Raw genomic sequence first — 16,324 nt, 5'->3', positions numbered from 1 at the left:
TCTATCAGTACATATACACATGCATACATATAAATATACATAAATATATGTATATATGCACATATACATATGTGTAAGTGTGTTTGTATGTATGCATGCACATGACTTGTCAAACTGCAAGTAGATCATGAGTTGGGCCCAGATTTGAAGAGAAGGAAGAAAACAAATTAGATATCCTTTAATGATTTCAGATTTCTTCCTGAAACAAAAGTCTGGCTTTTTAAGAAAAAAATATTCTTTTGTTATCTGATTGCAAGTCATATAGTCACTAAAAGTGTGAAGTTGAGGATCTCCCAAAAGACACCCAAAATGTATATGGTAGAGTGAACAGACTGCAACAGATTATAAGTAAGATATTATATAGAAGCAGTATAAATGATAAAATCAATCTATAATAAAAAAGTAAGATGGGGCAGACTAATAGTGAGAGTGAAGGATAATTGATGTTCTCAATTATTATATCAGAAAAGTCAGAAAAATTGTGGAAAGAAAAGTTTACTCAGAGTAGATTATGTTCTATATTATTGGAGGGAATGTATCTTCCCTATGAAACATGAATCCATTGGAATACTGGAGTATGTTAGAATTATAATAAGTTTTAATGCAAAAGTTATTTGGCAAAATCTTAATTTTGATATGGTTTTCAATGTCCGTCTTTCATCTGCATTAATCTTAGAATACCTTCATTTTTACCTTCATAGTATTATTATAACCAAAAAGAACTTTGAAATACTTTAATTAAACCATAAATTCAAGTCATCATGGCATAGTAAAAATCCACTGGTTAGTGAATTTAATCAGGAGACCTAGGATAGTCTGGCTCTGTCACTAACTAGCTGTTAGCTTTCAGTATTCTGTTTTGGTTCTTTTCATCTCTGTTTCTTCATTTTTTAAAGAAGTGATTAGATTAAAAACCAGAATATTTGAGTGGATATTGTCTTCTCTTAATTCATCATTTAAAAGATGATAACTTTTTGCATTCTGAAAAATTATACGATTCTAAAATTTTATTTCTATATAAAACCTTTCCAATTTATATAGGTGTCACCTATATAAGTCTTATCTCTTTTATTTTAATGTATTTGCAATAGGGTTGAAAACTTTAGCATGTATTTTTAACTTTTTATGGTACCTATCTCATCTCTGCTTTTAATAGCTCAAGGTCATTTAATGAACAGATTTCAAGATGATGTTGAGACTAGCATTTATTGGTTCCTATATTTAGCTACTATATTTATAAGGGGGAATAAGAGAAGGAGAATTAAAATGTACTTAACACAAGGCAAATCTTACCCAAAAAAGTCACATTATTATAGGGGCATGGCAGTATCATTACCAAGGTCACTCAAAACTGAAGGAATTTTCTGGTGATTTTGGAAGGATTATTGTGATGGAAGATAGCTTTTAGGGAGAGTAAAAGAAAAAAAAAGTTAAGAAGTAGGCAGAGTTGGCATCCTAAGAAAAATCTTGTGATGGTTGCATTGTCTTTGGTGCCCACTGTCTCACATTTGAGTATCCTTTTCTCTCAATGCAATATCTCTCCAGCCTCTCACTTCCAGCACTTGGGCTTTGAATGTTATTCAGAATCTTTCCCCAAAACTATTGTGTATCCAGTTGTTCTATTCAATTCCAATCAACATTTATTGTGATTTTATTTTAATTTTTGAATTATTTGTTTCACATGCAAATATGTAGAATGAAGGTAGGAAAGATAGAGAAAGGGAGAGTGTGCATGTTTCCATTGGTATCCTCTCAAAATGTGAAGAGAATTCAAGGAAAATTTTCAATATGTGAGGTGGATACATTGTAATGAATTTATGGACAATGGCATAGAGCAAGCAGATATGAATGATATGCAATCTGTACTGGAAAGAAAACCCTCATCAGTGAAATGATGGGTTCACTGGAGTACTGGAGTAGATAAAACATTTCATAAAGGGAAAAAAATAGGCATACAAGCTACTTAGCTATTTTGTGTATGTTTGTATGACTCTTCTACTATGTAACAAAGTAGAATTCATACACTTATATTGTGGTTTATGTATTCACAAATCAAGCAGCAAAATTAATTTGTTAAATGTATACACAGAGCAATGCTACAAATCCAGATTTCCACTTCAAAGGCAGGGATATTTTAACTGATCTAGGTTACTTGAATTTAAAATGAAAAAAAAAAAAAGCCAGACAAACATATTATGCATGTTGAATTCAATAGGATTTGAATAACAATTGAAAATAAAGCCAATTTATTTAAAACTTATTTTTGCAGATTTTTTACATAATAAATTCTTAAAGCTATTTTTGTTTTACCAGTGTATTCAACTAGTTTCAAGCCAGATGTATTTGTATAAAATTTTTGTATATGTAAATATACATATATAAATACGAGGAATTCATCTGAGACATAAAAAAGTTTAATTTATTTGCTCAGATTCACATAGTATCAGACATGATTTGAACCCAGGTATTTCTTACTTTCAATGTGATACTCTATCCATTAATATCTAGTTTATATATAATATCTAGTTTCCACATAGCACTTGTGTAGTAGTTCTCTATCTTTACAGATAGGCAGCTACTTAGCATGGTGTTTGGAACTGGGAAGACCTGAATTCTAATTTGGCCTCAGACATTCATTAGACATGAGACTGGGGCAAGTCACTTAATGCTGCTTGCTTGTGCTGGTGACGTCAATTTTTTTTAAAGAAGAAGATCAAGGAGCTGTGGCTTTGTGATGCTTACAGAGGCCTGCACACAATAACCTTTTGGAACTTTTAAATCTCACTCTTAAACTGGCTCCAGTGATAATTACCAAATTTATCTAGATAATGCATATAACACTATTTAGATATGGAAATATGACAGTATGCTATTGGATATCTACAACAGAGTGTGTTGTGTTGTGTGTGTGTATGTGTGTATGTTATGAGGTTGTGACATTTTTTTCTTAGTTCCTCTTTCAATTTCCTCTGATCTTTAGAAAGATTTCATAAGAGAAAAAAACATAACAAGTGGTAGCCATCCCCTTATAAATTATATCTCCCCTATGTCATAGATTTTTCCAGGTTGAACTCAGCAGAAAAAAAATATGATATCAGAGAAAAAAGTAATATGTAATTGATGGATTTGATGTATGGAAACACTATGGGGGACAGCTTTGTATTACATTATTGTTTGCACCTATCCTAGAAATTTAAAGAATGCTGATCAGTAATTTGATACATATCAAATTCACTTGAAACTATCTAACAAATAAAATAAAAGAGATATAACACACTGTCATATTTTAAATTTTGTAATAATACAACCAGCAGACATGTAGTTTTTCACAAACTATTTTGTATACCCAATGAATCAGCTACTAGTTCATCAACAAAAAGTTAATAAGGACCAGTCTCCTATGTTCTAGGCACTGTGTCAAACCTTTGGAATACTAAGAGATAAAAGATGATTTCAAAACACTTTCAAGGGGAGTCGCAGAAGACATTCATGCAGAACATAGTGATTTAGATTTATATAGTGCTTTTAAATTCACAAAACATTTTACGTTTTGATTCCAGAAACAACCCTATAAGGTAGGTGATGCTCAAATATCATTCTATTTTACGCATGAAACTCATGTAGTAGTAGAGCCAGGGCTTGGCTCCGCTCAGTTCAACTTAGCTACACTTAGTAGATTTCACCCCAGCAGCCTGGAATTTCTGTATTCAGACCCCATTGTCAAAATTTCAAACTGGCACAAATTGATACCTGAAGGAGAAAAAGATCCATTTCTGCACTATTCTACCTCCACTGACATTTACAGTGTTCCTCCTCAACTTGTTAGACTTTCAGGTCCTTTATGAGTAAAGTTGAAATCTTAGATTCTGTTACTCTGTAGATTTGATTGCCACTTGCTAAGGAATATATGTGGATAAAGTGAAAACCTGTTTGAGATATACCCAAACCCAGGGATCCATGGGATTTATTAGAACCTCTGTTGATTCTCTAATCTAGAGGAGAGAGGATGCTGAATTTTTTTCACGATTTTGCCTCAGTCCCATAGATATGATGTCATCTTGGTAGTGGTCAATACTTTGATCAAAATGGGTGATGTTCTCTTCTATGCAAGTGTTCCAAAATGGATACCTCTTATTTTTCCCTTAAATTACGTTTTTTAGTTTCCATGTCTTCTTCTATCTCTTTATGATCAGAATATATAATTCATATCCAAATTTTTTTCACAACAGTACAGATAAAAATTCATACATGCATATCATATCATCATATCACATATGTATAGTCCATCAGATTCTCACTAAAATAGGAAATCAAGATAATTGATTTTCTGAGTAGGAAGGTAGCAACTGCTGTCAGTAATCCTAATGAGAACACTAGGCTCTCATTACTCTGAGCATGACTGTAGAAGTGGACAACAAAAGGGAAAGACTAGTCATCTAGGCTTTTGTACTGTGATGATGGAGCAATGTGTTTTGTAAGGAAAGGGAATAAGAGTGACAAAGACCTCTCTGTGACTGTAATTCTGCTCTAGGGAGTCTGTTTAATGGGTAGCTTTCTCTAGGAACCTGTGTTGTAGCCCTTTTGTACATGTCCCTTGGGAAAATATTGCCTACTGGATTATGTTCTAAATTGCTAAAGGTCTTAAACACATAATAGATCAAGGTACTGGGCAATGAGGTCTGTGTCACAAGGTCAGGGATGGCTACATTCATAAAAATACATTGTGAACTTTACTTTGTGCTTTAGGGGATGACTGTGTCAAAAATTTCTGGATCCTGGTAGACAGTGATCTCAACAGAATACACTAACTGGATGAACATTCAGTAGACAATACACTGTCTAAACAGTGTCTAAACATTATGTAAGATATTGTCCATTAGGAACATTATGATGTATTGCAAAGAGTACTATTTGAAGTCAGAAGACATGGGTTCAAATTTTAGTTTTGCCACTTGTGCTTATTTAACTTTAGCCTAGATATTTCATTTTGGGGGCTTGTTTCTTTACCCTTAAAATTATAAGATTGGAATAAATCAGTGTTCTTTACATTTTTATGAGATCAATCCCTTTGGCAGGCTATGGAAGCCTATGGATCTCTTCTCAGAACAATATTTCAAGTGTATAAATTACACAAAATTATAAAATAAATAGTATTTTATTGATATAATTATCATCTTAAAAATTATAAACTCCCTGAAATTTATCCATGAACCTAGGGATAGAAAGAATACATGAATACCATGTGGATTATTTCTAAAATCCCTTCCAGCCCTAAATCATATATTCCTGTCCCTCTAAGATCTCTCTGCTTCAATGGTGGAATTCTGCCTAGTGAGCTCACTTTGATCATTGATAAAAAATGTTCTTTCAACAAACTAAAGTTTTCACTCCAACTTATCATCACATTTACACTTTTCATTCCAATTATATTTACTTACAAGTAATGTATATGTATATATAATGGTCAAGCCAACTTGTAACACAGAGTAGGGGCCACAGGGGCCCTAGGAGGGCGATATACATCACACCACTTGAAACATTCAATAATATTTATTAGCACTTATTGGATCCCAATTAATTACATACAAGCAAGAGGTTTATGTTAATAGGATACCATAGATTTTTTTTTTTCCCACCATAGATTCTTAAAGGTGATAAAGTCATACTAAGTACCTGATAAACTAGTCAGAATAGGAGTCTGAGAAACCAACATGGAAACTCATACATACCCTGCATGCCTGCCCTAGGATAGGCCAAATGTTTCCCATGGATATTCCATTAAGCTATATAACCTTGAACCTTGGGGAATTATTATAAGAAGTGGGAAGGTTAGCTGTGTTGCCTTTATTTGAATTGGGATACATGTGAAGTATGTTATCTTCATAAAAGGATTTTACTTCAAATTCACTTTTGTAATATTATTTGTTTACTACATAATTTTTAATTAAATAATTGGGACTGTGATTTTATTAATGCTTCTCTGGAACTTACTTTGCTAGTCCAAGTCAGAACTTTCTTTGCAACTTAAAATTTTAAATAGTTGCTTAGAGCATTGAGAATTAATTGCTTAGGATCATAACACAGTATGTATCTAAGTAAAATTCAACCTAGATCGTCTTAGCTCAAAGACTCTATGATTTATTCTATATTATCTCAAATTTTTCTGTAATACAAATCATTATTAATTAAAGCTCTATTCTATTCTTACTGACCTTATTTGATGCTTTATCTCCCTTATTCTCCATTCCCCAATCCCCTCTAGATTTTGAATCCATTACCCTTGAACATATATCACATTCTTCATTCTAGTTCACTCAGTCTCATTTCTGGAAAATTGCTACTAGTTTCAGTCATTCTTGGATTGTTAACTTTTGTTCTTATTGAATTCTGGAATGGGGTACTTAGACTTGGATCACTCTCATTCCTACAGACAGTCTCTTTTCACACTTGTTAATCACCTGTTAATCCCCAGTTTTGCTAACCTATATCTTAGAATTTATCCTCTTCAAATAGCAGTGATACACCAGAAAACTGATACTTAACATGCTGAGCCATAAATTCCTAACTGAATTTTGTCTCAATCTAAATCTTTTATGTGAACTTAAAAAAAAAACAAAACACTTTTCAGAGTTAATCTATTCTTGCTCAATAATGAAAGTTGTATACTCCTTACACATTTAAATTTGATTCAGTATTTATTAATTTCCTATTATGTACCTAATAAGCTACTGCACTAGGTATTGGGGATAGAAGACTCAAATGAAACAATCCACTCACATTCTTTTGTGAATGGGAGGATGGGGTGCATTATGTTCACAGATTAATTATAGCACAAGAAAAACTTGTGGAAACTGAGAGCACTGACAACTGAAGTAGATATGGGAAGAATCAAGGAGAGTTGAAGGAAAAAACAGGGATGCTAGAAATGAGGAGGGAGTCCATTTCAGGCATGGAGAACCATTTGTGTTAATGTATAAAGGTGGGAGATTTAGAGTTGATTTCAGGAAACACCAAATAACAGCTCAATTTCTCTGTTGTAAATAATTTGTAGCTTCCTCTTCCTCACAGGAAGTCTTCCATAATCCTTTTTAATTTTAGTGATTTTCCTGTTAGTCATTTCCTATTTAACTTGTACAGCTTGTTTGTATGGATTTTGTTGTGTTCTCACCTCCATTAGACTGTGAATTCCTTAAGAGCTGGCACTGTTTCTCACCTTTTTTTTTTTTTTTTTTTTTTTTTTGTATTCCCAGTACTTAACACATTGCCTGGTACTTAGTAGGTGCTTTAATACATATTTATTGAATTATCAAATTGAATTGTGAAAGGGAGTAGTATTAAATGTGGCTAAAAAGGTAAATGGAATGAGTATATGGAAATATTTAAATACCAGGTTAATAACTTTACTGTTGGAGGAGTAAATGGCATAGTATTTAAGTGCAGGTCTATGATTCAAGAAGATCTGAATTTGAATCTTGACCCAGACATTTGGGATCAGTGTGATCTTGAGTAAATCATTTTACTTTTACAAGATTCATTTTCTGAATCTATAAAACAATAATACTTGAATTTAGAGTCCAATAAGGTAAATATATTAACCATTTTGTAAATTTTCAAGCACTATAGAAATGTCAGTTATAACTATTAAATGCCTAATTCAGAAGATTGTATTTTATTCTTTAGGCAAGGGGAAGCCACACTCTTATCTAAAAAGGAGAGTGATAAGATCAGACCCATACTGATGTGGGAAAGATTCCTTTCTTTGTGATTTCCCAGTTCCCCCTAGTTAATGTAATTACCCTTTAACTCACAAATCCTGGTCCCTTTGAATTCCAATAGAAAATCAGGACCTGTGCCACTTTTATTATTGGATCTGAGCCAACTTTGGGCTACACCTAAAAAGCCCTTCTAGCTAAATCTCCCATTATAAAAGGGTCACACTGGGGATCCCCTCTTGGCAGAGGTCCCAAACATGCTAGCCATGTGAGGACCCTCTGTTTACTAGACCCTCTGTCTGGTGCTCTCCTTATCTCTACCTTCACTTATATCCTTACTTCCAAACTCCATAATAAACCTCTTTTATCAATCTAGCTCTCGGGCCAATAAATGCCTTTATTGGGGACTGGTGCTACTATTAGACCTCATTTACGACCGTATCCTTTTACCCAATCCAAGGAGGTTGCAGGGGAGCTCTGTTTGATTCCCTGTATCTCAAACTTGCCACTAGACCTCATCTAAACCCTAACTTCTTTGAGCTACCCCAAATCTAGACCTCAACAATACTTTAAAAACTGTATAAATAAAATACTTTATCTGGTTAAGGGGCTATTTTATTTCACAAACAAATTTAGAATTGGTAAAATTTTCATAAAGCAAACAATTAGACATTTTGAAGTATTCCTGAACCTATAAGATTAGAGCACATATTATTTGATGCTTGAAAGAAATCTTTTATATTTTGAGAGATTCAGTTTCAATATCAATCAATTCATAAACATTTTTAAAATACCAATGTGCCAGGCATCATGCTAAGTGCTTGTTTATGTCCAATGTCATAATATTTTCAAATTTCCTTAGTTCTGTTAAAACATTGCCCATGCTGTCTGAGGTAATTGATTCTTTGTCTAAGTTTTAATTGACTAAATTAATGGGACCCCTAAATGGCACTGGAAGACTAAATGTGTGTGTGTGTGCACATGTATATGTGTGTGTGTGCATGGTGAGCAAATGTATGCACCCACAGGCATAAAACCTGAGATATTTACAAAGGTTTGTAAGGTAACCTTTATTGTGTCATCTGTGGAGGGGTTAACAAAAGCAAATTTATTGCAGGCTTGGAAAAGCCTTAAATGACCTTTCAACTCTTCTAAAATGACAAAAGGAGAAGCAAGTGAAGGAATTCTTAGGTACAGAGGAAGTGTTAAACAATTGCCAGTGTTATTATAAAATCATTGCTATCATAGCTACAAAGAGGAGACTACTTAACTGGGCTACTTCTAAAGGTAATGCTACTGCATATTGTAAAACAACACTTTACAAAAAATAATTCTATTAAAATAGTCTTTAGATATCTATCTAGTATTGATCTCCTTTGATCTTGGGGAAGATAGTATTTTTCTGAATAGCTTCAAAATTTGACATAATTCTAGTGCAAGGGTAAGAGTCTACTTTATCCCAGTAGATCAGAGAAGACCCAGATTTCTCAATGAATCAATCATTGAATCATGTTGTAAATTAGGGACGAACAATTCCTAGATATTCCTACTAACTCATTCAAAGACATAAACTAGATAATAAAACTTCTTAAATTATTTCGAAGGAGTGAAATGCTTTGAGATGACTCTATAGAGTCCTTGAAAGGGATTGATTGTGGGAGTGAAGGGTGAAGAGAGAGTATGATCTCCCTCCCAATCCCATACTCTAGAAGAAAATCTTGTGGCCTTCAAAAGCCACAACTAGTATTTATTAAGCATCTACTATGTGTCAAACATTGTACTAAATCCTGAGGGTACAAAGAAAGTAAAAACAACCCTCATCCACCCAAATCATCAATGGAAAAATTACTCCCTGCTCTCAAGGAGCTCATAAGGTAATGAGGCAGATACATACAAACAAGATATACAGAGTGTCCCAAAGGTCTTAGTGCAGTTTTATGTTTTAATACCTTTAAAATTTATTCTTAATACTGCATTAGTTGCTTTGGGTACACCCATCCTGTGTAAGAGATACTTTATAAGATAATCTCAGAAGAAAGCATTAAAATTAAAGAAGACCAGGGGGAAAAAAAAAACTTCTTGCAGAAGATAGAATTTCAGGTTTTTACTTGAAAGAAGCCAGGAAAGCCAATAAATGTAAAAGATGATTGAGAGAATTTCAGGGTGAAAAGGAGGTCAGTTCCATTGAATAACAGAACATGTTGGGAAAGAAGAAAGGTACAAGAAGATTGGACAGGTGGTAAGGAGAGATTATGAAGAGCTTTAAAAAACAAACAAAATTTTATATTTGATCTTTAAAAACCAAATAAGATTTCATATTTGATCCTAGACATGAAAGACAGCCAATGTGTGTGTGTGTGTGTGTGTGTGTGTGTGTGTGTGTGTGTGTGTGTGTGTGATGACTTTAAAAAGATCACTCTGATACCTGAGCTGCCTTGGAATGGGAGAGAATTGAGGCAGGGAGACCAAGAGCACCCTAAAGAGACACAAGAGTCCAGAAATAAGACAATGAGGGATTGCATCATTGTGGTGGCAGTTTCAGAAAAAGAGAAAGGGCCATATAAGAGACATATTACAACAAGACTTATCAACTGAGGAGTGAAAGTGTATAATGAGTTGAGGAAGACACCTAGATTTCATTCCTAGGTAACTCTGGAGGGTGATAGTAGGACCCTCACAATAATACAGAAGTTAGAAGGAGGGTGTATTGATCATCCTGCCATCTAGGGGAGGGGGTGGGGGGAAGGAGGGGAAAAATTGGAACAAAAGGTTTGGCAATTGTCAATGCTGTAAAATTATTCATCCATATAACTTGTAAATAAAAAGCTATTTTTAAAAAAAGAAGGAGGGGAGAATTTGGGAGGAAAGATAATGAATTCAGTTTTGGATGTATAGAATTTAAGATATCTATGGGATCCAGTTTGAGATGTCCAGTAAGCAAATGAGGATGAAATTCTGGATATCTGGAGGATGTTAGGGCTGGATAAATAGATAAATAAAATATCAAAAATTTTGGACTTCTGAACACAGGGTTATAACATCATATGACAATAGGGTTAGAATCAGAAATGATCTTGGGGTCTAAAAAGTCACCCCTTGCCTCATCACCTTATTTTACCTTTTAGAATTTTTTGTTTATTTTATTTTTGGTTTAAAAAAGTGATGGTTGCAGTGAAACTGCAAATCTATTATGTACTCCTTTTAAATATAGAATAACGTTATCATGTGGATTTCTTCCCTCCCAAAATGGGTACCATTAGACACAAATTTATTTGTGTGTGTGTCTATTTCTTTCTCTCTGTCTCTGGCTTTCATTCACTCTATATTTTTATTTATCACTTCTTCCTCTTGATGCAGGTTCCTTCATATGTTCTTTGTGGTTAATTTTACAAACAAGTAAACTAAAGGCTGAGAAAAGTTTATTGACCTGTAAAGAGTCCTTACAGCTTGTAACTGAGAAAGGATTCAAATTCAGGTTGTCTAGACTTCAAGCCTGGCACTTTATCATATGCCATAGCAGTGGCTGATGGGAGCAAAATTCAAAATAAATACTGAAGAAAGGTAGTTTCAAGACTAAAAGAATTCATCAGAAAATTATATCTATGAAAAACTTCATGAGGACTCCATCAAGGTACAAAATGATTCCCAATAATTAGAAACTGTCCACTTTTATCAGAAGTCTTTATTGGAAGGTGTATCCCACACTTTAAAGGAATGTTTGTGTTTTACAATATTTATTTAGTAAATGCTTCCACGTTCCAAATTAATGAGCTCTATCTGATTAGTTACTGTAAACTGATAGTTAACAAAAGCAAACTGGTGAAGTTACTGAGGAAAAGTACCACAAAAACCATTCCTTAGTTCTTTGGATTACCCTCTGAACTCTTAGAGTGAGAAATAGAAGTCAGCTCCTGGGGACCCAGCTCACCAGTTCCAGTAGAAGGTAAGTGAGTGAGTCCAGAAGCTGTACTACACTAACAAATTTACTATTAGTCTATTTGTCCTTTATAGACATTTTCAGTTATTAATTTTCTTTTTAATTTAATGAAAGTAAATTAAATGATGGATTGTGTAATATTAATGGAAAATTGTCCTTTGTTCTTGTCGCTTATAGCTGTGGAAAGAATAAATTAGTAATGAGAACAAATATAAACAAATTTAGTGATACTGAACCACTCATCTCAACATCAGCTAAATTATTTAGCAATTTCTGGATTTAAGTGAGTCTTCATTATATTTTCAGTTCAGTTCAATTTAATACACATTTTAATAAACCTTTAATACACATTTAATATATATCCCTACTATATACAGAGTATTGTGCTAGTTGCTAGGGCTACAAAAACAAAACATATATTCAAGGATAAACATTTTTTAAAAATCATTTATTTTTCTGCCTGTAAATTGAACAGACAAAACATAAATACTCTGATTGGTTTCCTGTTTAAGACTGGATAGGTTCTAGATAAATTCTAACTTCTTTTGGCCAGGTGATTTAGTAGATTAAGCTCGGGACCAGTGACAACAAGTCCCGAGTTCAAATATAGCCTCAGGTTATACTATATATAGTATACTAGTTGTATGCTTCTGGGCAAGTTAATGTTTATTTGCCTCAGTTTCCTCATATGTAAAATGAGGATAATAATTACAACTATCCCCCAAGGCTGTAGAAAGTACAAGTTGAGGTAATATTTGAAAAATGCTTAACAAACCTTAAAATTTTTAGAAATGCTAGCTATTTTTAATTGCTATTATTATTTCAGTTCTAGCTATCTAGCTTTAGGGATGGGTAGCATATTACTAGTGGTAGGATTTAGAAAAAAAAAGTTAACAGTGATGCTTGCTGCAGGATGTGATATTCAGCTCAGTTATGTCCCTCATTCCAATATAGCTACTTATCAGTTACATAATCACACAAAATCACATTGGGAAGGCCACATGGTACTACCCATAATTGAATAAGAATCCCTTTTTACCATATATTCATTATTGTCTTAAAACTTTTGCTTGAAAATTTCCAATCCAGGGAAATCTATTCCTTCCTGAGACAACTCAATCCCACATCTGGTTAGCTAATTCTTAGGAAATGCTTAACATCAGGGCTAAATCTGAACTTTTTGACTTCTGTGATATCATTCCCCATATGAAACAAATGGAACAATTCCAATCCCTTTTTCCATGTGATAGCCCTTCAAATACTTGAATATCATTTCAATATTAATATGTGACAAATAATATCAAGTTCCTTCCTCTCTCTTGCCTTCCTGCCCCAATTTCTCTTTTCCATCTTGTTAATCATCTCTGTTTCTTTCAACTGACCCTGACATGGCAGGATATTTAGTCCATTTTGTACAGTTTTCTTTCTTATGTGCTCTCTACTTTATCAATGGTCTGCCTAAAAAATAGTGTCTACAGCTAAATGTGATCCTCCACATATAGTCTGACAAAGGAAGAGTACAAAAGAACTATTACCTCTTTAGCTTGGAACACTGTGCTTCCCTTAATGTGTCCAAGACACATTGATGCTTGTGTGCCTTTCTAGTCTGTTAATTAATATTGGGCTTGTGTCGCACTAAAACCACCAGATCTTTTTCAGGATAAACAAAAAAACCCCTAACAAACAAAAAACCTTGCTATATAGCCATATATCCTCTATTTTGCACTTGTGGCATTGCAACTTTCAACTCAAGTGTAAGACAATTATCCTTGTAAAATTTCATCTTATAAGTTGTATGTATCTCATTGTTCTAATCTTTTTCTTATAGTCTTTTGGATTCTGGCACACCCATTCTGCTTAGCTTTATATTATCTACAAATTTGGTAAGCATGCCATTTATGATTTTACTGAAGTCATTGCTGATGATGTTAAAAAAAACAAAACAAAACAACCCCCCCCCCCAAAACAGGCCACGAATAGTTTCCCTGGGTAAAACTCCATTGTGTTTCCCTTTCCAACAATGCTAATGTTCTCTCTTGGCACAAGATAAGACAATGAAAATAGGTCCTTTTGAGGACAAGCTTCATAGGAAATAGAAAAAATTGTGTGGATTTCACCACTGATGAGTTCTGAACTCTTCCTGGAGTCTATTCTAATGATATTTCTTTTCATCTTTTCTTTCTTCTTCATCTATTAGGGTTTTCATTTATATAGACCTCAATACCTGAAAGTGGAGGAGAACAACAACAACAATAACAACAATAAGCATTTATATAATACCTTAAGGTTTACAAAGCACTTTATACATGTTAACTCATTTGAGCCCCCAATTACCTCATAAGGTATATGCTACTATTAGCATATTAAAAATAAAAAATAGAATCTGAGAAAAATTATGAGACTTGCCCAGGTCACATGTCCAGTAAGTATCTGAAGTGAAATTCAAATTCAGGTTATCCAACAGGATTTAAACTCAGGTTATCTGACTTCAAGGAGTAGCTAGATAGATAGCATACCTAAAGTCATAAAGATCAGAGTTCAAATTCAGCTTCAGACACTTACTAGATGTGTGACTCTGGCTAGTTACTTAACCTTTAATTACTCTAGTTTCTCATCTATAAAATAGGACACATTGGAGAATGAAATGACAAACTACTTGAATATCTTTACCAAGAAAACTCAGAGTTGGATTGAATGACTGAACAACAATAACTACCTGACGCCAAGCCCTGTGGCTTTCTTAAAACAAAATCAAATTTTAGTTAAGACAAGGGCTCTTACCCTTAAGAAACTCTTTTCTTTTATGAAAAAAGTCTAAATTTTCCTTTGTTAACAAACATCTGTTGTGCCTACTAAAGCACAAAACACATTTATTTTTAAAAATATCCCTATTTTAGTATACCTCCTTTATTTTTCAGGTTCTTTACTTCATGGCAAGTTAAAGGTGCATTTTGTGTGTCTGTTGTCATAATATAAATGGATCTTGACATTCAAGGTGAGTCAATGCATCACATGCATTTCCACCAGGTTTTTAGAAGTCATTCTATCATTTCTTTCTTTTCAGGGGATCAGCAGCCTCTTCAGTTCTTTGAAAGTGGTGCGTCTTTTACGCCTGGGCCGTGTTGCTAGGAAATTGGACCATTATCTGGAATACGGTGCTGCTGTATTGGTGCTGTTGGTATGTGTGTTTGGACTAGTTGCTCACTGGCTAGCCTGCATTTGGTACAGCATCGGAGATTATGAAGTCATCGATGAAGTCACGAATCGCATTCAAAATGATAGCTGGCTTTACCAGTTGGCGATGAGTATTGGGACGCCTTATCAGTACAATACTAGTACAGGGGCATGGGAAGGAGGACCCAGCAAGGATTCATTGTATGTATCCTCGCTCTACTTTACCATGACAAGCCTTACCACGATAGGATTTGGAAACATAGCTCCAACCACAGATGTGGAGAAGATGTTTTCAGTGGCCATGATGATGGTTGGCTGTAAGTAGTTTAATGTTTCTTTGTTAAGATCATTAATCACAGTTCTTGAAATATTAAATTAAAATCACAGGCTTTTAAGGAAATTTTAAGATGGTCTATTGTCACCATCACTTTGTATCAGAAAAGTTGTTTTGGCTATTTTTATGCTATGCATAGATAACTTCTGTTTACACAGAAATGCAAAAGCAGAGAGTCAGGATGATTTGGATTCACATTATCCATATGCCATGTACTTTGTGGTCCTGAGCAAGTCATATGACTTCTCAGTTTTCCCAGACAATTCTCTAAAACTATAAAATATTGGACAGTTATTTAGGGAGTTGACAGAATGGATATTCTTATGGATATTGTCCTATACTCATGAAATCACAGGTCTGATAGAATTCTAACATATATAAACATAAAAATATGGTATATATACTGAAAACTATTTTTAAAATACAATATAAAAGTAGATATATGGTAAATGTTTTCCTGTTGTATAATTTAATGTAATATTGTTATCATTTTCTGTGACTTGAATGAAGAAAGTCATACATGCTCATAAAATTCATAGAGAATACAATGCTGGAAAAGAAAATGAATACATTTCTTGACAGAATTAAGATTCAGAAATAAAGTAAGGCAAAGCTCACAAGACAAATTTAATAAGGATAAATGTAGTTCTGTAGCTGGATTCAAATAATAAAGTATAGGATTGAATGTGATGGGTAGGATATGTGTTGAAAGAAATTCATATATATATATATATATTGGTTCTAAGTAGACAGCAAGTTCAGTATGATGTAATATTTTAATAGGAGCAAATCAAAAAGTTCATGCAATCCAAGAATGCAATAATAGAGACATTCTGTGTACTGATAGTGTTGTACAGACTCAACCTGGGGTGTCATGTCATATTTTGGGAAGTTTCCAAAGTTCCATTTTAGAATGAACAAGCTTGAAGCATTTCTAGAAGATGGTGGCTGGCAGAATAAAATGACTCTTGTACTGTCTTTTAAGGATATTTAGCCTGGAGAAGAAAAGATTTGTGAAATAAGAGAAATGACAATCTTCAAATATTTTAAAACTTTTCATGTGGAAAGGCATTCAATTTATCTTGACCTGGAGGCTATAACTAATAGTTGAACGTTTCAGCTAAAAATAAGAAAGGAAATATTAAACTGTCCCAAAATATTAGTTGC

General features: G+C 33.6%; 1 protein-coding gene across 1 annotated transcript in view; it reads left to right on the top strand.

The window, feature by feature from the left end:
• KCNH5 (potassium voltage-gated channel subfamily H member 5) overlaps positions 1 to 16,324 on the top strand; it is a 477,427-nt gene that overhangs the window by 162,823 nt on the left and 298,280 nt on the right. The window contains exon 7 of the mRNA XM_051977789.1: positions 14,714 to 15,140. Coding sequence (XP_051833749.1) covers positions 14,714 to 15,140 — 427 coding nt within the window. The remainder of the gene's footprint in view (positions 1 to 14,713; positions 15,141 to 16,324) is intronic.

Source organism: Antechinus flavipes, chromosome 2 (assembly GCF_016432865.1).
Source record: "Antechinus flavipes isolate AdamAnt ecotype Samford, QLD, Australia chromosome 2, AdamAnt_v2, whole genome shotgun sequence".
Classification (NCBI taxonomy): Eukaryota; Metazoa; Chordata; class Mammalia; order Dasyuromorphia; family Dasyuridae; genus Antechinus; species Antechinus flavipes.
Note: the sequence above shows the minus strand (reverse complement) of the source record. Positions and strands in the feature narration are given on the sequence as shown.